General features: G+C 45.8%; 1 protein-coding gene across 1 annotated transcript in view; it reads left to right on the top strand.

The window, feature by feature from the left end:
• The window catches only part of kcnt1b (potassium sodium-activated channel subfamily T member 1b), a 101,523-nt gene extending 79,454 nt beyond the window's left edge, over window positions 1-22,069 (top strand). Inside the window, exons 17-28 of the mRNA XM_083644173.1 lie at window positions 1,080-1,293; window positions 4,615-4,720; window positions 6,590-6,762; window positions 8,523-8,594; window positions 8,894-9,028; window positions 10,002-10,113; window positions 12,189-12,290; window positions 12,490-12,573; window positions 12,682-12,810; window positions 14,398-14,689; window positions 20,954-21,038; window positions 21,646-22,069. Coding sequence (XP_083500299.1) covers window positions 1,080-1,293; window positions 4,615-4,720; window positions 6,590-6,762; window positions 8,523-8,594; window positions 8,894-9,028; window positions 10,002-10,113; window positions 12,189-12,290; window positions 12,490-12,573; window positions 12,682-12,810; window positions 14,398-14,689; window positions 20,954-21,038; window positions 21,646-21,769 — 1,628 coding nt within the window. The 3' untranslated portion in view covers window positions 21,770-22,069. The remainder of the gene's footprint in view (window positions 1-1,079; window positions 1,294-4,614; window positions 4,721-6,589; window positions 6,763-8,522; window positions 8,595-8,893; window positions 9,029-10,001; window positions 10,114-12,188; window positions 12,291-12,489; window positions 12,574-12,681; window positions 12,811-14,397; window positions 14,690-20,953; window positions 21,039-21,645) is intronic.
• Window positions 22,070-22,483: the final 414 nt, after the last annotated feature.

Raw genomic sequence — 22,483 nt, 5'->3', positions numbered from 1 at the left:
TATGGTAAGTTTGTGCATGAGGCAGCATGTTATGCTATACATTAAAGTACAGATGTTACGCATTTCATTTGGCCACTGTACTGCTGCACTGCAGTGAGGGGGGCTTTTGTAATTAACAAAGAACCCCCCCCACACACACACACACACACACACACATTTTTACTGCCGTGTGCCAAAAGCGAAATGAGTAACAACTGTACAATTTTCACCATTTATAGTACAGAATACACTGTACAATATAGTATTTTATTATCGTTTAATGAACACTTCTTTTCTTTTATTTGTTTCTGTTGAAGAAATCTCTTTTTATTCATCTGAAAAATGATATAATTTATGTATTTATATAGATATGTGTTCATATGATTTATGTGTAGCAACATAAATCATAAATGTGGTCTGTATGCTAATAACCTTAGCTCTTGAGTACCGTACAGTAAGGTTCAGCTTCAGAAAGCAATGCATTTTATCCTCAAGGTCAGGCAGCTCAGCTCAAGAAGGTGCTGGTGTGATGGTGGTGATAACACTTTTATTATATCTATAAGGTAGCATTCAGTTCACAGCATTAGAAGGTTACAAGCAGAAAAGCTGGTCATGGCTCAGTAATAAGGATGGGATGATATATCCAAATAAAATATATTGAAATAAAAAAACTGTGACGGTACATATTGTGAGGGACAAAAATGAATTGTGATATTAGCTACTTTTCCTGCTATAGCATAAATAAACAGACATAATTGTGCACAGTCAGACTTTGTAATCGAGCTGTATTGTGTTGTATCGAACATATTGTGTATCGTATTGCATTGTGAGATAGGCATATCATCCCATCCCCCTACTCAGTAGTACTCAGTAGTACTCAATAGCACTCAGTAGCCCTTAGTGAGTACATACAGTATTCATTCACCATCGATTTGATTGATGACAACACAGCGCAGTATTATGTGCTGCACTGGCAACTTTTTTTAAATAGCCTTATAGTTTGCTGGTCAGGGGAATATAAACATAACAATCACGTGACATCGTAGAGCCGGGGGTTGCCATGTCAGCATCTTAACCCCCTCCCCCTGCTTTATTTTCAGGCACAGTAGCCATAGATCTGCAGAACCCGGACCCCCCGGAAGACAACAGCAAGCTGACCTTGCCGACAGAGAACGGCGGCGGGAGCCGCAGGCCGAGCATCGCGCCCGTCCTGGAAATCGCCGACTCCACGGCCATCCTGCCCTGCGACCTCCTCAGCGACCAATCAGAGGACGAGACCTGCCAGTCGGACGAGGAGGGCTCGGTGGGGTCGGAGTAAGTCAGAGCTGAGCGAGATGGAGAGGCGTAGAAGTTTGGTGATGTTGACGTGTACAATAAACGCTGTCTCTGGTAAGGTTATGGGGGGAGCCTGTAAGAGGTCGTAATATATGGCAGTACATTTTAATTGACATGCTTGTCCTCGTAGAGCGAGGAAATACAGCGCTGTATACTTGTTTTAGATGAGACGTTAAACCGAGGCCCTGACTCTCTGTGGTCATTAGAGATCCCATCGACACTTATAGCAACAGTAGGGGTGTAGCCCCGGTGCCCTGGCTAAACTCCCACACAGGCCTTCCTTCCATCATGGCCACCTAATCATCCCTCGTTACTTAATTGGCTCATTCAGTCCTCTACTCTCCGCGGTGATGGCTGCTGTGTGGTGACGCAAACTGGCTGCCGTGCATCACCCAGGGGGGTGCTGCTACACATCGGTGATGGAGGAGTTGAGTTCCCCCACACACACACACACACCTTAATATATGAAGTGCTTTGAGTATCTAGTAAGGCGCTATATAAATGCAATCAATGATTCTCATTTATTATTATTGGTCACGCCTCTCCTCTTCATGTGTCAGAGGTTGTGGGAGGTGAGATGGATGGAGGTGTCATATGTGTGGCACAACGCTTTAAGGTGCTGATGTGGCTGTCGTGAATGTGCTTGACGACAGCAGGGTCAGCACTTTCCTCTAGAGACACCCTCGCCCTTCATCATCACCCTCATCTATCACCAGGTAGCTGCCTTGATAGCGCTTCAATAGGACAGGCATCAGTTTATCTCATCCACTCTTTTATTTGTATGTCTTTTCCTCTGTCCATCTCTCTCTCCGTCTCTTGTGTTTTCATTAGATTGAGATAAGCTCAGGACAAAGGGCCTGTCACCGTGCCTCTGGCGCTGTCCCCGGTCTCTTCTCGCCTCTCATAAACTGGGACACAATGCGACCCCGCTAACCTCTGGGCCTCTGTGACGGCCCTGTGCGCCCCCTGATGCTTGAGCACTTTCCCTGCTTTGAGGGATGGCAGTCAGACGCAGTGCTCGGGGAGATACAGGCAATTACTGTATGTCGTGTGCAGGGGGAAGCATGGAGTATTACTCGCGGTCTCGCAGTGCCACCATGTGGTGATCAGTGTTGGGCAAGTTACTTTCAAAATGTAATATACTACATATTACTAGTTACATTCATTTGAAAGTAATAAGTTACTTTACAATATTACTTTCTGTGTAGACTAACTTGTTACTTATTACACTACTTTTGCATTACTTTTTACCAAAACAACAGCAGCAGCAGTATGACATTGCCGCCCTGGAACCATCCCGAAAAATTATTTAAACCGCCTTGAAATCAGTGTAAACAACCCAAAATTCTAAATGTTATTCTTTTCCTTTGTTATTGTCATCTGTAGTGGTTAGTTGCATACAAACACACAGTTTGATTAGGAAATGATTGTATCTTTTTTAAATATGTGCTTTGATTTAATCAAATGTAACTCGATTTGTAACTTGAGTTACTTCACAAAGTAACTGGTATAATATTACTGAAATCCTATAAGTAATAAGTTATATTACTGAGTTACTGCAAAAAGTAATATATTACATGTAATATGTTACTTTTGTAATGAGTTACCCCCAACACTGGTGGTGATGAGGGTGTATTGGCGTTTAGATGCAATTAGAGGCAGAATGAATTTTATTGGCACAACGGGGGCACAAAGAAGTGAGTTGGTTATATAGCACACTACTATACCACTATATAGGTTATAGTCAAGCACACAATCAGCAATCTCCATAGACAAACACTGGAAGGAGAATGCTGAAGAGCTCAGTGACTTTCAACATGGCACCATGAGAGGATGCCATATTTTAAATAAGTCTGTCAAATGTCCGTCCTGCTAGAGCCGCCCTGGTTGGCTGGGTCCAGACCTTTGAATCCGCCCACTCCACAGAGTTGAGTTTGGCTGCTTCTGGTCTGGCATCGTCATAATGTAAAAGCCCTTTCTCCGGTTTTACCAGCGATTCACCAATCAGCGTGTATGGGCGGGACTTAGCGGTTGTCAAGCGCGCCCATAGGAAGTGCACCGAGGAGTAACGTTAATAATAACAACAACGGCGGCGGCCACCGCCTGGCTGCTATCGAGGCTGTTTTAAATTGATTAAAAGTACCAATTACTTTGAAATCCGAACGGCACACTGCTAATCAAAGGGGAGATGTTTTTTCCACATTCTCACGACTGGAGTAACTAATGTAATATTCAGGTCTCTGGTGATTGGTTAGGGAAATTTGAATTTCACCTGGGGGGGTTCTCCTCATAGAAATTCATTAAACAGAGTGGAATCTCAGAACATGAGGTGGAATTTATTATTATGGCGAAACGTCTTTGAGCAAAACCAGCTCAGCCACGAATCAGGCCACACAAGTTGACAGAACAGAACCGCCGGGCGCTGAAGCACGTAGCACATACAGATCATCTGTCCTGCGTTTGCACACTCACTGTCGAGTTCCAGACTGCCTCTGGAAGCATCGTCAGCACAATGACTGTCCTTCAGGAGCTTCATCAAATCACTATTTCACAAGCCTGAGTGCAGCATGCGCAGTGCAGAGCGTAGGCAGGTGTGGTGTAAAGCTCATCAACAGTGGGCTCTGGAGCAGTACTAACACTTTCTCTGGAGTGATGAATCACGCTTCACAGTCTGGCAGTCCAACGGACGATTCTGGGTTTGGCAGATGCCAGGAGAACACTACCTACCCGAATGCACCGGACCAACTGCAAGGTTTGATGGAGGAAAAATGATGGTCTGGTGTGATTTTTCACGGTGTGTTCTCGGCTCCAGCGAAGGGAAATCTTAACGCTACCGCGCGGGTCGGCAACTTTTTTGATATGAAGTCTGAAGTGCCATTTTTGAATCTGCTTGTCACTCAGTGTGCCCGGGGTTTTTTAGCTGGAGGACCTGACGTTGTCTGTGTTTCGCACCGACATTTTCATCTGCTCTCTGATGTTTTGGAATGTATGGAACACAACACAAGGGGGCTAACCAATCAGAGGCAGAGTAGCGTGGGTCACCGCCGTAAATATCCTAAATAGTAAATAACAGGCCGCACAACTGCACAGCACAAATAGCTGATTCGGCATTTCAACACTTCTACAAACAATCTCAATTGCTACTGTGTGCTGTCGTGCCAAGATCAGTGTTTCCGTACAGGTGCAGAATGTACTAATTCACATGCTTTGACACCACTACAGTGGTGCTGTAGATGGCACTGTTGGTAAAGTCAGAAGCTTCCCACTGAATGTCTGTCTGTCTTCTTTATTTCCTGTCAGTTTTGTGAAGGGCTACCCTCCCAACTCGCCCTACATCGGCAGCTCTCCCACTCTGTGCCACCTCCTACCACAGAAAGCTCCGTTCTGCTGCCTCCGCCTGGACAAGGTGAATTCACACCAGTGACTCACACGCAAAAAAACATATTGAATTATGTGTTATTAGAAATAGAGGGGACGGGGAGTTAATAATGATAAATGTCCACACACACTACAGAAAGTCGCTGTAGGCTCCTCAGAGCACAGCCCGACTAAAACCCAATCGACTAGCTGTTGACACGGAGGAGCTCTAAGTTTGCCTCCTTTTGTAAATGGAATAAAGAGAAGTACCGTCATATATCCCAGACACACTTTCAAGGTGAAAGTTCAAAAGCCTTTATTTTAGTCCATGGCTATACAAAAGTGAAAGCAGAGCAGTAGACCAATGCGTTTCAGCTCAAGGAGTCTTCGTCAGGGTGTAAAGCGTCATGACAACAAACATACGTCAATATATAGCGACAACAATCAAGTGCAAAGGGTCTTGACAACAGGTGAGTCTTTAGTCTTTTCCGAAAGATAGGCAGTGATTCGGCCGTCATGACCGAAGGTTGAAGCTCATTCCACCATTGAGGTGCCAGGGACGAGAAGAGTCTCGAACGGGATGAGCGACTTTTGAGCCCCCGTAGTGAAGGAGGGGCGAGGCGTCCTGCGCTGGAGGAGCGGAGGGAACGGTGAGAGATTTGGAGCCTGACCATAGATTGTAAGTACAGAGGGGCTGTCTGGTGTACTGCCCTGTAGGCCAGAACCAGTGTTTTGAATTTAATGCGTGCCGAGATGGGAAGCCAGTGAAGGTCCCGGAGGAGGGGAGTAACATGAGAGAATTTGGGTTGGTTGAATACCAGACGGGCTGCAGCGTTCTGAATGAGCTGAAGCGGTCGGATGGCTGCAGCAGGTAGCCCAGCCAGGAGCACGTTGCAGTAGTCCAGGCGAGAGATGACAAGTGCCTGGACCAGGAGTTGAGTCACTTCCCTTGTGAGAAACGGGCGGATTTTGCGGATGTTGTACAGGTAGAACCTACAGGAGCGGGCAGTTGCTGCGATGTAGGCTGAATTGGACAGCTGATTGTCAAGGATCACTCCAAGGTTCTTAGCTGTTTGAGAGGGAAACACGGTAGTGTTGTCAATGGGGATGGAAAGGTCGGTGAGGGGACAGTCTTTCCCGGGGAGGAAGAGTAGCTCTGTCTTCCCAAGATTCAGCTTGAGATGGTGGGCAGACATCCAAGCACCAATGTCTTTGAGGCAAGCAGCGATACAAGCCTCGATTTGGGTGTCTGAGGGGGGGAAAGAGAGGTAGAGCTGAGTGTCGTCGGCATAGCAGTGATAAGAGAAGCCATGAGATGAGATCACATGGTCAAGAGATCTGATATAGAGAAGGAATAGCAAGGGGCCCAGGACTGAGCCCTGGGGCACACCTGTGCTAAGAGTACAGGATCTGGATAAGGATCCTCACCATAGAACCTGGTATGAGCGGTTAGAGAGATAGGAGGCAAACCAGGAGAGTGCAGATCCTGAGATGCCTAGATCAGAGAGAGTAGAGAGAAGAATCTGGTGATTCACTGTATCAAAAGCTGCAGACATCCATATATTGACCTATGTCATGACGCTTACACCCTGATGAAGGCTCCTTGAGCTGAAACGCATTGATCTGCTGCTCTGTTTTTAATAAATAAATAATATAAATCATAAATAATATAATAAAGGCTTTTTAACTTTTTCACCTTGAACGCTTACAGCCTGGGCTATCTTTTTGAAAGTTCGCCATTTTTGATACTACGGTACTTTATCATTTTACAAAAGGAGACGAACTTATAGATCCTCTGTCTTAATTGATCCAGCCCACTCCCACGAGCACCTGTTTGCTGTCAAACACTGATTCAGGTAAGGACCCACGCAGCACTCCTATCCACTCGTTTCATTGACTATTGTCTGTCTCCACCCAGGGCTGTATGCATACCAGCTTCGAGGACGCCAAGGCGTACGGCTTCAAGAACAAGCTGATTATAGTGTCTGCCGAGACGGCGGGGAACGGCCTCTACAACTTCATCGTCCCTCTGAGAGCCTACTACCGGCCCCGCAAGGAGCTCAACCCCATTGTGCTGCTGCTAGACTATCAGTAAGGCTGCTGCACACAGAGTTCAGTCAATATTAGGATCAGTAATTGGCTGTTTTCCGTCACTAATTGACTCTTAAAACCTTTTTCAAGACAGCCGTTAACAAATTTGCAAAGGTGAAATCTAGAAAAATAATGTGTAGAGTTTGGTGCAATATGGCAGATTCTTTTTTTTTTGCTGTGACATTGAGGCACTTACATGACTCAATGTGAATTGGTAGATTTGCCCAATTCCGGCTCAACACCCATGTTGTTGTTGTTGGATGATGTCACTTGGAGTATCGCTGTACTTTTTGTAGCATAAAGGCTGTGAATTTTTATCTAATTTCTGTTTGCTGATGAAATATAGCTTACAACGGGTTTCTGCATAGATGCCTGAAATAAGGCCACCGCCAAAAATCTCGATTGCCAGAAAAGGCTTCAGAAATCATAATAAAAATTGTGTTCATTTGTGAAGATTATTTTGCTGAACACGAAGGTCTCAGTTTCATAAACTTTTGTTAGCCACAGAGCTTATTCCAGGCGTCAAACCAAAAACCGGTTTAAAAAAAACCTATTGACTTCCAGACCAGGCGATGCTTATCTGTGTTTTAGGACTTTAGGATCCCTTGTTACCACACAGGTTGGCATAGCAACCAGTAAAGCACGACTTCTACATGCTCCTCCATTTACCATATGGTTATGGTTAGGGATTTATATTTGCTATATTTGCTTAGATTCAGGCTGGTGTCGTTAAATTCACAAAATGCTGAAAGTCGCATGGCTAGTTCATTATTTTGTTGTGGGGCAGTTTGACAGTTTGAATGAATTGGTACTTAGTAATTGGAGCTTGTGCTTATACCTCAAACTATTTTGACTCAAGATATAGGGGAAGAATAGCTTTGCATTATTCATAAATGGCAGTTATCTCTGCAGAAGAGTTACAGGTAAATGCAATGCAGTGAATATCAATGGATGGATGGTGTGTGTGCAAATGTATGTATGCGTGTATGTGTGCGTGCGTGCGTGTGTGTATGTGTGCGTGTGTGTGTGTGTGTGTGTGCGTGCGTGTGTGTGTGTGTTTGTCCTAGATGAAAAATAATTTGTACTTTAATATGTATGCAATTTAGAAGTGCCAGAATTGCCTTTGGTAGAGAATTGTAATTGGAACTGCTGTATGGATTCACATTGACTCAACGTGCAGCGAAAGAAAACCGGTTTTGCATTATTCATAACAAGTGCATCTCTGCAGAATAATGAAATGGAATGCAGTGAAAAGTAAAGCAATGGGTGGTGTGTGTGTGTGTGTGTGTGTGTGTGTGTGTGTGTGTGTGTGTGTGTGTGTGTGTGTGTGTGTGTGTGTGTGTGTGTGTGTGTGTGTGTGTGTGTCTGTGTGTGTGTGTGTGTGTGTGTGTGTGTGTGTGTGTGTCTGTGTGTCTGTGTGTGTGTTGTAGGAGAAAGCGAGAGAGCCAGAGTCTATACCTCTCTGCTCTAACTTAGTGTGGCTTTCAATAACTTGGCCGCGATCTCCAGGGGCGCTGGCACAGATACATGTCACAGCCGGGGAGCCAAGAAAGGTTTCCATAGAAACTGTTCAAAATCCTCCGTTTGCATGAGGAAATAAAATCATATTTCCTACATCTTGCCTTAAGTATGTTAACTAATAGAGTTCATACTGTCCCGCCATCAATTAACACATTGCACACATTTCAGGGAGTGACCTCAGTAGGAATGTTTTATGAAGCTAATTAGTGTGGGATGCTAACCCTCCATGTTTCCTGCAGGCCGGACAACCACTTCCTAGAGGCCATTTGCTGCTTCCCAATGGTTTACTTTATGACTGGCACCATTGATAAGTAGGTTTGATTTTATTATTATTATTATTAATTAACTATTGTATCATCAATGAATATGTACACCTCAGTGACATTTGTTTCCATTTTCTTTACGGTCATATGTTATGAATAATATGCATAATGGAATGCATTGATGTTGTAACCAGTGTAAGAATATCCAAGGGTGTGTTTTTCCATTTAAATGTCATTACAGAATATTACTATTATTATGATTATTATTATTAGTAGTAGTAGTAGTATAGTATTAGTATTAAAGTATAAAGTATGATTATAACACTGTTGTTTTTTGAATGGGCCAGCTTGGACAACCTGCTCCAGTGCGGCATCATCTACGCCGACAACTTGGTGGTGGTGGACAAGGAGAGCACCATGAGCGCTGAGGAAGATTACATGGCTGATGCCAAGACCATCGTCAACGTCCAGACCATGTTCAGGTAACAGAGAGAGAGAGTGAGAGAGAGCAAGAGTGAGTGAGAGAGAGAGAGAGAGAGAGAGAGAGAGAGAGCATGTTCAGGTAACACAGAGAGAGAGAGAGAGACCATGTTCAGGTAACAGAGAGAGAGAGAGAGAGATGTGCAGCAACATACAGTGAAACTTAAAGCTGCAGTAGGCAATCTTATTCCTCCACCAAGGAGGTAATGTTTTCCGTGCCGTGTCCGTCTGTTAGCAGGGTTACGGAAAAACTACTGGGCCGACTTTCAGGTCAATGGGAGGAGGCGGGGCTAGAGAACAGCTAGGGATAGGAAGGTCATAGAGAGTCTGGATTCGAGGGGTTAGTAGGGTGGAGTGTCTAGGTGTATCTGGATGGTGTGAGGGGGTGTGGTAATGAAAGGGGGCGGGACTAGGGAAAGGGAGTGGAGTCGGGGTTCCTTGGGTGGGTAGGGGGAGTGGCCTTGGCGCTCTCCAAGTGCACTTCTGGTTTCATTATAATTGTGGCAGTAGGTCTGACAAAAAAACAACCAATCCGGGTTAGTTAGAACATAACTAGCCAATCACAGAACACAAACACGGGCCATTCGTCTTCTACTCTCTGCTATGTTGCGATGGTTAACATTCCAGTGATGTTGTTGTTTAAAACTGCTTACTGCAGCTTTAACGAGGGCTTTCAAGGTGACTTCAGACGCGTTGATGTATTTGCACTGACAGGGACATTGCTCACTTTGATTGCACGGCGGCTCCAGTTAATGAACCGCTGTGTCCGCTTTTGGGAACACGCTTCAAAGCAACGCCAAGTTTTTATTGTTTGTCACAATGGAGAATTGGTTACTCTTATATTTTCAAACTTTTTTCAACTTTTCTTTTCTTTAACAACCCAATATAATGCATATTTATCAAAGCCTCTCTCCCTCCCTCCCTCCCTCCCTCCCTCCCTCCCTCCCTCCCTCCCTCTCTCTCTCTCTCTCTCAGGCTATTTCCCAGTCTCAGTATCATCACTGAGCTCACACACCCGTCCAACATGAGGTTCATGCAGTTCAGAGCCAAGGACTGCTACTCACTGGCTCTGTCCAAGCTGGAGAAGGTGAGAGACTCACTGGCTCTGTCCAAGCTGGAGAAGGTGAGAGACTCACTGGCTCTGTCCACGCTGGAGAAGGTGAGAGACTCACTGGCTCTGTCCACGCTGGAGAAGGTGAGAGACTCACTGGCTCTGTCCACGATGGAGAAGGTGAGAGATTCACTGGCTCTGTCCACGCTGGAGAAGGTGAGAGACTCACTGGCTCTGTCCACGCTGCAGAAGGTGAGAGACTCACTGGCTCTGTCCACGCTGGAGAAGGTGAGAGATTCACTGGCTCTGTCCAAGCTGGAGAAGGTGAGAGACTCACTGGCTCTGTCCAAGCTGGAGAAGGTGAGAGACTCACTGGCTCTGTCCAAGCTGGAGAAGGTGAGAGACTCACTGGCTCTGTCCAAGCTGGAGAAGGTGAGAGACTCACTGGCTCTGTCCAAGCTGGAGAAGGTGAGAGACTCACTGGCTCTGTCCACGCTGGAGAAGGTGAGAGACTCACTGGCTCTGTCCACGCTGGAGAAGGTGGGAGACTCACTGGCTCTGTCCAAGCTGGAGAAGGTGAGAGACTCACTGGCTCTGTCCACGCTGGAGAAGGTGAGAGACTCACTGGCTCTGTCCACGCTGGAGAAGGTGAGAGACTCACTGGCTCTGTCCACGCTGGAGAAGGTGAGAGACTCACTGGCTCTGTCCACGCTGGAGAAGGTGAGAGATTCACTGGCTCGGTCCACGCTGCAGAAGGTGAGAGACTCACTGGCTCTGTCCACGCTGGAGAAGGCGAGAGACTCACTGGCTCTGTCCACGCTGCAGAAGGTGAGAGACTCACTGGCTCTGTCCAAGCTGGAGAAGGTGAGAGACTCACTGGCTCTGTCCACGCTGCAGAAGGTGAGAGACTCACTGGCTCTGTCCACGCTGCAGAAGGTGGGAGACTCACTGGCTCTGTCCACGCTGCAGAAGGTGAGAGACTCACTGGCTCTGTCCACGCTGCAGAAGGTGAGAGACTCACTGGCTCTGTCCAAGCTGCAGAAGGTGAGAGACTCACTGGCTCTGTCCAAGCTGGAGAAGGTGAGAGACTCACTGGCTCTGTCCACGCTGCAGAAGGTGAGAGACTCACTGGCTCTGTCCACGCTGCAGAAGGTGGGAGACTCACTGGCTCTGTCCACGCTGCAGAAGGTGAGAGACTCACTGGCTCTGTCCACGCTGCAGAAGGTGAGAGACTCACTGGCTCTGTCCACGCTGCAGAAGGTGAGAGACTCACTGGCTCTGTCCACGCTGGAGAAGGTGGGAGACTCCCAGCTCACCTTACTTTCTTTCCTGAATGTGACAAATAGCCCTGGAGGCCTGTGATCTCAGGACGGCTCATATCTGTTTGTGTTCCATACTCTTGTCTTCTCCTTTCTCTGTCTCTCTGTCTCCTTGTACCCATTGTAGAAAGCCCTCCTTCCTGCATTATGCTGCAGCTATGCTAAGTTATTAGTACAATTATAGCAGAGAGCATTTGAGCAGACAAGTCTATTTTGAGACGTCCGGGTAGTGCAGCAGTAGATTCCCTACCTACCAACATGAGTCGCAGGTTTGAGCCCCTGTGTTACCCTCGGCCGGGCGTCCATACAGGCACAATTGGCCGGGTCTGCGGGTGGGAAGCCGGATTAAGGATATGTGCCCTGCTCGCAGCCCTAGTGCCTCCTCTGGTCGGTCGAGGTACCTTTTCAGGGGGAGGGGAACTGGGGGGGAATAGCGTGATCCTCCCAGGCGCTATGTCCTGCCGGTGAAACCCCCCCCGCTGTCAGGTGAAAAGAAGCGGAGGAAGCATGTGCTAGTCTACAACTGTCCTTGATTGGCAGAGGGGGTGGAGCAATGACCGGGACGGCAGGGGGAACTGGCCAAGTACAATTGGGGAGACAATGGGGAGGAAAAACCCGGGGGAGGAGGATCTATTTTTGAACTTTATATACTAAGAAATTAACATAGTGTCTCTCAACCAACTACTTACTTACCAGTGCAGTCCTTGTAACCAAAACCTGAGACTAACCCCAGACCCCCCCTCCCCATCTGTCTGCTCTGTATCTCAGACCTCTTTGTGTCGCCCTCTACAGATCGAGCGTGATAAGGGCTCCAACCTGGCCTTCATGTTCCGCCTGCCGTTTGCAGCAGGCAGGGTTTTCAGCATCAGCATGCTGGACACGCTGCTGTACCAGGTGGGTCCACAGACCAGCGTTGTAGTCGAGTCGGACTCGGGTACGAGCCCCGGACTCCTTTTCAGGACTCGTGACTGGAAAGGGAAAAACAAACTAGTTGTAACTTGATTCCAGCTGTTTACTTTCAACAAGTCAAGAAGCTGCACAGATATCGTTATTGCTGATTTCTTCATGGCGGCTATTCTCTCCCCTTCGACAGTCGTTCGTCAAGGACTACATGATCCCCATCGCGAGGCTGCTCCTTGGCCTGGACACAACGCCAGGCTCTGGGTATCTGTGTGCCGTGAGTACCGACGCTTCTCTCTCTCTGGGCCAGTGACTTGTGAATGAGCCCGGGCTGTGTGATGTGCTCTGATGTGACCCTGGTTCTCTCTCGGTTCTGCCCGCTCAGATGAAGGTAACGGAGGAGGATCTGTGGATCAGGACTTACGGCAGACTGTTCCAGAAGCTGTGTTCCTCCAGCGCTGAGATTCCCATCGGGATCTACCGCACCGAGTCGCACATGTTCTCAGCCTCCGAGGTGAGACTGCCTGCAAGCTTCGGCTCCGGGGTTGATCTTCCTTCCTTCCTTCCTTCTTTCCTTCTTTCTTTCTTTCTTTCTTTCTTTCTTTCTTTCTTTCTTTCTTTCTTTCTTTCTTTCTTTCTTTCTTTCTTACCCTCTTATTTCCTTCATTACTTTCTTCTCTTCATCATTCCTTCAATCCTTTCTCCTCATCCTTACTTTTTTTTTACCTCTACCTTACTTCCTCTCTAAGTTTCGTGTCTCTCTCCATCCTCTCCTTCCATCCTATGCTCATCATGTCTTCTTCACTGCTTCTCTCCCGCTGTTTTTCCTCCTTCCTGCATTCTATCACCCCTTCTTCCTTATTGCATCTCTCTCTTCCTCTTCTTTCATGCTTATCTGCTGCCGTGTGCGGGCTTTTTTCCCCCTTCTTGCTTTGGTCATCAGTCGCTGCTCATGTTAATAATGCATCAGTTGCATCATCAGCTTATGTGTTGTTATTATTTACATGTTTTGCTGAGCTGGGCAAGAAACTTTCCGGTCTCCCTGACACAGTTTGTGATGGATTTAAAAAAATTCCAGCTACGTTTGTTATTTTACCAGCCAATTTATTTCTTGAATGAACCTCTAAAACTCAACAGCCACCGGTCAGAAATTTCCCTTTGCTGCCTTTTTCCAAGTAAATAAAACATATTTACTTTTCTGTGGGCTGGCTTCTCTGATTTTTAATGGTTTTGCTCGCTTTGGATAACCTGACTTCACCAGATGGGGCGGTATAACAAATGTGAAGCAAACACATCCATCTGGCAGCATCAGATTATGCTTTGGATGCGCCCATCTTTCATTTCATGTGTTTATTTGTTTGGTTTGTCTGTTCGCAGTGCAAAGACGGTTACGCACAGGTAAGATCCAAACGTCCTTGCTTTTGATTTTGATGTTTCAGTCGCTCCCTGCTGAAAGCATGCGATGCTCCAAAGACAAAAGTCTCTCACTGCAGGGGCGGCTTTAGCTCAGGAGGTAGAGCGGGTCGGCCAATGACGCAAGGGTTGGCGGTTCGATCCCCGCTCCCGCCCAGCTGCTGTCGTTGTGTCCTTGGGCAAGACACTTAACCCGCCTTGCTCCCGATGGTGTGTAGGCACCCTGCGTGGTAGCCTGCCGCCATTGGTGTATGAATGGGTGAATGTAGACTATCTACTGATTGTAAAGCGCTTTGGATAAAAGCGCTATATAAATGCAGGCCATTTACCATTTACCATTTACTGCAGAACCATTACCTCTTTCTAATGCAGTAGCACTGGATTTGAACACGCTCTAAAAGAAACCATGAACATATCAGGAGGACTAGCTCTCTGAAATACAGTAGTTCTTATAAATGTGTCAAAGCCAGAAATGTATTTTTTAATGTGATGCAGACAGCTATTTAATCTGTTTCATTTTTAATTACATAGTCACACTCACACCCCATTTCACACACACACACACACACACACACACACACACACACACACACACACGCACGCACATGCACACTCACGCTCACGCACATGCACACACATGCACACACATGATCCAGGCATTAACACCAGCACCCTTCCTCCATCCCAGTCTCAGGTCTCCATCAACGCGGAGGAGGGCGAGGAGCACCGAGAGCGCGCCGGCTCCTGGAAGGAGAAGACGGCGCACCGGAACTCCTCCGCCAGCGACCAATCAGAGCACCCGCTGCTGAGGAAGAAGAGCATGCAGTGGGCACGGCGCCTGAGCAGGAAGAAGCCGGCCAGCCGCGCCGAGCGCATCTCCCAGCAGCGCCTGAACCTCTACCGCCGCTCCGAGAGACAGGAGCTGTCTGAGCTGGTCAAGAACCGCATGAAGCACCTGGGTCTGCCCACCGTGGGCTACGGTGAGTATTGCAGCCAGTGGCTGCAGGCTGAGGTCAGAGTCAGGGAGGTGTGTTTATGTTTATGTTTATGGAAATGAGACAAAACACACAATTCATTTGAATGGTTTTAATATATGAATATCTTGAATGGCAAGACAGCTTAATGACTATACTGTATGTATCACTAATTTCTCAATACTAGCCATAGCTAGTCAAGTCAGTTGATGTAAATTATTTTAATTGCAAATTGTTTCATTGCAAATAGTCATGTTGTTTTTGAAAATGATTGTTATGATAATGCAATTCTACTATGCCCATCACAGATTGGATATGGGAAATAAAACATTTCTTGGAGGTAGAAATGCTCTCATTGGTTGAGTTAAAGCCCAGTGGGTGGAGCCAGAGAACCACAGTTTTTAGGGACCATGTTGGAAATAAGTGTTCACACTTTTACGTGTCATCCCTTGGATTTTGTTGTCTTCTATATCCATAAATAAAATCAATCAATCAATCAATTTTTCAGAGGGAACATTGGTTTACTTGCAAACTTGAATGAAAAAGAAGGAAGTTAAAGCAGCTACAAAGAACTTTTAACTGGTTATGTAACAGTCTACATTTGTTCCGGGCAAACAGTACCGCTTTTGGCCACAGGTGCCACTACAATCAACTCAAAATTAAAGTTGCTGCTTTAAAAATATAAATGGCAGCGATTTGTTTTTTATGACCATGGCATCCACGAACTTGGAAGTTCAGCTAGCTAACTAGCTACCCTAGATTACTTTGTATGACTACATTGCATATTTTCAGCAAATTATGTAATTCTCACTGCTTTAGTGTTGCCTTTCAACATTGTTTTGATAGCCAGCCATGGCTAATTAGGTAGAATTTCTCATAAATAAATAAAAAAGCAAGCAAAACTTTACCTCAGAGCTTACGATTGACCCCAACGAGGCATACCTGTACATTCTTAATGTCATTCATTAAATTAAATCACATTGGTAGTGAGTTAAGGAAGCAGAAATCTGATTGGCTGTTGACAGCCAATGACCATGAAAAGGTTAGCCATGCCAGTTTTTTTGTTTTGTTTTGTTTGACAAGCTCACACATCTGCCCAGTTTCTCTAGTTGCTTAGAGCTCCGTAGGAAACAAATGGACTTTCGGGGGTTCTTTATCTCAACCAATGAGATTGTTCCTGCCTCGAGAGCAGCTCTGCGCCTGAGAAAAATGTTGAAAACTCCAATCTGCATTCCAATCACTCAGTCTCATCTAATTGCCTGTGTTGATGGGGTGCTACGGCTCTTGAGAAGTTCAAGAGGCCTCATTACCGTCATCATACTCCATCAACTTCCACCTCATTCTCCCACTAGCATTACACTCTCCTCACGGTTCCTCCATGTTCCATAACACAGACACATGCCAGGTCCAAGCCATGATCATCACCATGATCATCACCATCATGATCATCACCATCATGATCATCACCATGTGGATGTGCATCACCCTTCATGCATGAGGATGCAGGAGCTCTAAACCTTGAAGCATTTGATCTCAATCGCCTGCATTCTTATTTCTTACCTCTTTCTCACCTTTTTGTATCTACCGTATTTCTTTATTTTTTAATCTCAGCTTCTTCTCTCTCCCAACAGCTTCACGCTCTTTAAAAAAACAAAAATAAAACAGAAAGCAGAATCATGTTCCAGCATTGTTCCCTTGTACTCTAGACGTCAATGAAATGTCTTTTGAGTCGAAAATCCAAAACTTTAATTGGAGCCATGGATGTCACAGATAAGATGATTACTTTGAAAGGATCATAAATGTGACAGCATCCAGGCAGTGCACCGGTAGATTCCCTGCCTACCAAAAATGAGGGTCACAGGTTCGAGCCCCCGTGTGTCACCTCACCCCCGGCTTGGTCGGGCATCCATACAGGCACAATTGGCCGTGTCTGCGGGTGGGAAGCCGGATTAAGGGTATGTACGCATCCTGGTCGCTTGCACTAGCGCCTCCTCTCGTCGGTCGGGGTGCCTGTTCGGGGGGCGGGCGGGGACCTGGGGGGGAATGGCATGACCTTCACATGTGCTATGTCCTGCAGGAGAAATTCCTCGCTGTCAGGTGAAAAGAAGCGGCCGGTGACTGCACATGTATCACACTTGCACATGCATATTATGTCAGATTGACAGAGGGGGTGGAGCAACGACCAGGACAGCAGAAGGGGCAATTGGCCAATTCCAATTGGGGAGAAAAATTAATAAATGTGACGGTGGAATAACGTGGAGGTGATTCTGTGAAGGCTCACTCTTTTTTTTTCTTCTTCAGCGCACTTCACTGACTGCACGGCTTTCTCGCATCCTCACTTTTTAAGACTTCTTTTTGAGAACTGCCAATGCATTTGCTGCCTGCCTGATCCTTTTCTCTTCTTCTGCTTCTCTCTCTCTGTGTGTGTCTCTCTCTTCTCTCTCTCTCTGTGTGTGTGTGTGTCTCTCTCTTCTCTCTCTCTGTGTGTGTGTCTCTCTCTTCTCTCTCTCTCCCCGACTCTTCTCACCTTCCCTCGTTGGCTTGTAGAGGATGTTTCTAATCTCACTGCGAGCGATGTGATGAATCGAGTAAATCTAGGATATTTGCAAGGTAATTTGTGTGTCGTATAATACAACATGTGAGTGGTCACCATCCCTCTGTGGAGAAAGGAAGTGTGTCCTTTCACCGGCATGCCTTGTAAAATAATAACGCACCGAGTTTGATCCGTAAGCACTAGATGTCGCATTTGACTCATTTGTGAAGGATTGTTTTCACACAGTTTGGCGTATGTGTTTTGGAGAGGAACACATATTGCTTTTTAGTTTATTATATAAATAAAGTGCCCCGTTGAAGTTAACAGTGCTCCCGTTGCTTAGAGTTGCAGGACATTTCAGAGCATCCGTATACAGAGGAGACCAGGCCGTCAGGTTAGGTTCATCACAGTACTGACACAATATTGCATGAGTGTGTGTGTGTGTGTGTGTGTGTGTGTGTGTGTGTGTGTGTGTGTGTGTGTGTGTGTGTGTGTGTGTGTGTGTGTGTGTGTGTGTGTGTGTGTGTGTGTGTGTGTGTGTGTGTGTGTGTGTGTGTCCTGCCCAGAATGAGTGGCAGATCAGCAGTCTGTCTCGCTCTCCCTCCTTCTACTATCTCTGTCTTCAGTCTTTTTCTGCATTGTGTTGACTTGAGGTGACTGCTCACATGGCTAGAGTACTGTGGTTACTGCAGGACATCAGAGTACTGTGGTTACTGCTGCAGGACATTAGAGTTTGGCTTAAGAGTGGAGCAGAAAGCATTATGTCTGTGTATGGAAGGTCAATTTACACAAGAACTTATTCAGAATATGCTGGGATTTCCAGAGTAAGGAAGTGTAGATTTCAGGGGGGGGAAATGTGTGTTTCATGTGCCGAGTATAGAGTGCATAGGTCGCGCCCTCTTCCGGGTTTGACATGGGACCTAAAGGATTTAATTCCTCATTCATTTTTCCATAGATGTTTTGAAAAATCCTTATGAAAAGACTTTTACTTGATCAAACCAAGCGATTCAGCTATATTCAGAATCAGAGGCCAGATTTCACTTGGACCAAAACACAATTTTTTTTTTCTCTCTCAGTTGAAATGTTCTATGGTCTCTCCTGATTCTGAATATAAAACTCTTTTTATAAGGAGTTTTCAAAACGTCTATGGAAAAATTAACAGGGAATAAAATACTTAGACATCCATAGAGCTTCACTCAGATAAATCCCACACATTTTTCCCCAGCCCGCCCAGACAAAATGTGATGATTTTCAGCCTTTGTTTTGCACATACAGTACACTACAGGACAACCCCACAGTAGATTGACCCCTCCCCCCACACGCCCAATGTGTTTTGCTTCACTCTGATTGGTTTGATTTGGGCCAGTCTGACGGATGTCGGAGCATGTCTGTCCTTTATATGTCTGTGGGTGTGTCCGTCCGTCCCACGTTCACTGTGGGCGGGTTGTGGGGGCGTTGGCATGGTACCAGTCCATCCTAGGGTCCTAGTCTGGAATGCGCAGAACAAAATGAATGCGATAAAGATGCGATATGTTGCGGAGTCGCGGCAGGACGCTGTCTGCATGTTCGGTCCATTTTCTGAAGCCGCGCATGGAGTCATGGCGTGCGCTTGCAGCAGGCAGCATGGGCCTCCCGACCCGACCCGACCCAGACACCCTGTCTGTCAGTAACGGTTAGCCCTTCTCTCTCTTCCACCCCGCCTGGCTTTATAAAGGGCCACAGACAGGTGGGTTGTTATGGAGACCTTTACCCCACCTCCCTCCATCCCCCAGCCAATCAAGTAGGAGCCACCCCAGACACTGACTGCACTAACGCCTCGTTCCAGTTGCACTGGGAACTAGGAATATCCCAGTTGAGTGACGTCACCCCCGAGTTGACATGGTACAGTAAAACAGTCGGAAAACCAGCCAGGGTTAGCCATAGCCAGGCTAGCCATTGTTAGCTTAAAAGTTGAGAACAATGCATTATGTGGTATTTTGCGCATAAAAACACGTAGCACCACGTAGCAAAGATAGAAGTTAGACAGTGCTACAGTATGTGTACAACTGATTCAATGAGACACAAATAAGACAGAAGTGCTAATAAACGGTGTACAGCTTTCACTACTTTTAAAGTGGGACCTGCCATCTTGGATTTTGAGGTCATGGTTGGTGAGGTTTCCCCAAGTTTCGAAGTAGGAAATCCCAGTTCAGGTGATGTCACAGGGGTGTTTCCGACCTTTGTACTACGAGATTCCTAGTTCCCAGTGCAACTGGAACGCAGCATTAGGACACATACACATCAACACACACATACATGTACATTAACACACATGCACACATACTGTATGTGTACATCAACACAAGCACACATACATTCATACATACACACTCGTACATTACATTGTGTCATTTAGCAGATGCTTTTGTCCAAAGTGACTTATAAAACACACACACACACACACACACACACACACACACACACACACACACACACACACACACACACACACACACACACACACACACAATGTGAGACTTATTTAGGGAATGAATGTTAGAATGGTCAGTTGCCTAGTGCTGCAAAAAGTAAACAAAATGTAAATGTGCAGTAAGACCTCATCAGCACCAGGGTCAATGCAATAATAGTAATTGATATGATCCAAAAGTTTCTATCGTTTGCTTAATAGACTACTTGCACACAACACTACTTCCTGAAATGAGTAGGGCATCTTGGTTTCCTGTCCTACACTATTGGATGAACTGATTAATGTCAGGTGTGCCTGACTGCTGCAGTCACAACAACAGTGATCAGGCACACCTGACATTAATCAGTTCATCCAATAGTGTAGGACAGGAAACCAAGATACCCTACTCATTTCAGGAAGTAGTGGAGTTGTGCAAGTAGTCTATTAATCTTGCCTAGATTGGCAAAGCATGGAAATACTTCCAAAATGTAATTGTTACAGCTGCTGATGTAATAACCTCCCATAAACCTATTAAACCATTAACACAATAACAATTTGTAGTAGTAATAATAGTGTAATAAGCCTGTAAATATATAGTATATTTCCCATTAATGATGACATTAATATTACAACTTTTTTCTTACTATTGATGTTATCACTTTTCCTGTTGACATAATAATTGTTCGATTATTGAGTTAATTGCATCAACTGGAAGGTTGAAATGTTCTGTTTAATTTTTTTTAATTGAACTGATAATGTAATCATCAAAGTGGTTACATATTCATTCCATTTTAAACACAGCATATTAGTTAAATGCCAAATCTGGATGACTGTTATAACATCAGTTCAGTTGTCACATTTTTTAACACTGAAAATGTCAACATTCCCGTCATAAAACCCAACAATGTCATAATTCCATTGAGGGAGAAGTTATTTTTTATTATATTAATGGGAATTTATTACATTAACAGGATGATTACACTGGAGTTTTTTTTATCCTCTCACTGTAGTTGTTTATTCTGTCAATGGGAAGTTATCACATTAACAGTTGTAACAAGCATCATGGCCATTTGGAACTAGACTAGAAACAAATCATTTCTCTAACGATTTTGTCTCAGATGTTCTCACCATCTGGACTTGTACCTGGGTGATGTTCCTCTCCCCTGACTGCCAGTGTCTTTTCTCTCTGGGGGTTAGAGGGATGATTTGCTGGCTAATGTAGTGTGTAATGGAGGAGGCAGCAGGGAGGGGCGGAGCAGCTGTGAAGGTCTCTGCTGTCTCTCTGTTGCAGACGAGATGAACGACCACCAGAACACGCTCTCCTACGTCCTCATCAACCCTCCGCCTGACACCATGCTGGAGCTCAACGACATCGTGTAAGAAAAAGCGTCTTCTTCTTATTTAGCCTGCTAGACTTTAGTCATAAAGGTTTATGTTGCCTGTGTAGTATTGTACCTGCACTATAGGAAACGTGGTCCCATAGGTGCGGCTTTGCAGGCAGACAGGGCGACATCTCCCCTCAACAAGGATGAATTGTTCTCTAAAATTAGTTCTGCCTCAAATGCACATACTGTATTTTTAGTTGCTCTGTGTTTTTGGACGCACAGTTGGGTTTTACCAAAGCACATTTTGTGATTGGTCACAAAGCACAAACACCCCTTCCCCGATATATTAAAGTTTGCCCTTCCACCAGGCCGAGCCGTCTAGAACTGTATGACATCATTACATCATTATCATCATTACAAAGTGCAAGTAATATATAATTTGGATGAACTTGTGAAACTGTGATGGGCAAGCCATCTCATTTGTGACAACTACAGCAGAATCAAATGTAGCTAATGTTGCAATTTATTTCTCTGCCTCACAATAACTATTGCCACATATTTGTATTTTGCAATATATTGAATTCTGCTATATTACGGTCCTATCCCTATCCTTGCTGTTGCTCCATGCTGACAGATGATCTTGCTTGTTCCTCTGTAGGTATATTATCCGGTCGGACCCGTTGGCACACATGCCAGATGACACTCCTGTGGGCCCGTCCCGTCCCGGCACCAGGAACCAGCAGGACTTTGGCACAGAGACGAGGGACGAGACCCACCTCTAGTCCTCCTAACGCCCCCACCTCCCCCCCCCTCCTGCCCTCCCCATCACCACGCAGAAACTGTGGAGAGAGAGAGAGACCCAGAGCTCTGCCCAGACGTATAGGGGCTCGTTTCTCTCACGCAGATGAAGTCCAGTCTCGGGCCGAGGAACAACAGTCGATCGAGAACGTGCGTTAACATGTCTTTCGGCCCGAGACGAGATCTGTGTTATCGGGAAGACGACCGCTGAGAGGACCTCCCACTTCCCACCAAGCTGCTACAGAAGGATGCATGAAGAGTGCCTCTTCACCAACCCCTTACCACCCCCCACCTTTCACACACCTACCTACTAACAGACAAAAAATCACCCTCGCCAAAAAAAAAAAAAATGCAGACCAGTCAGGTGAACCAACAAATACTATGAAGATAAAAAAGGCCCTTAAGCAAAATATGTAGTCTAACCTCTAGTTCCCCCAATGCAGCTGCTGTGTGTGTGTGTGTGTGTGTGTGTGTGTGTGTGTGTGTGTGTGTGTGTGTGTGTGTGTGTGTGTGTGTGTGTGTGTGTGTGTGTGTGTGTGTGTGTGTGTGTGTGCGCGCGCGCGCGCGCAGACGTGTGTGCGTGATTACATGTGAAGGAAGGATGCTGAGAAAAGTGTGCATGCTCAGTTAACCTTATTCCGTTAAGAGATTAACAAGATGGTTACGTTTGAAGAATAAAATAAAAAAATCAATGGAGT

The sequence above is a fragment of the Poromitra crassiceps genome (genome assembly GCF_964638095.1).
Source record: "Poromitra crassiceps genome assembly, chromosome: 10".
In the NCBI taxonomy this organism is placed as follows: Eukaryota; Metazoa; Chordata; class Actinopteri; order Beryciformes; family Melamphaidae; genus Poromitra; species Poromitra crassiceps.
This window is presented reverse-complemented; position numbering and strand designations above follow the sequence as displayed.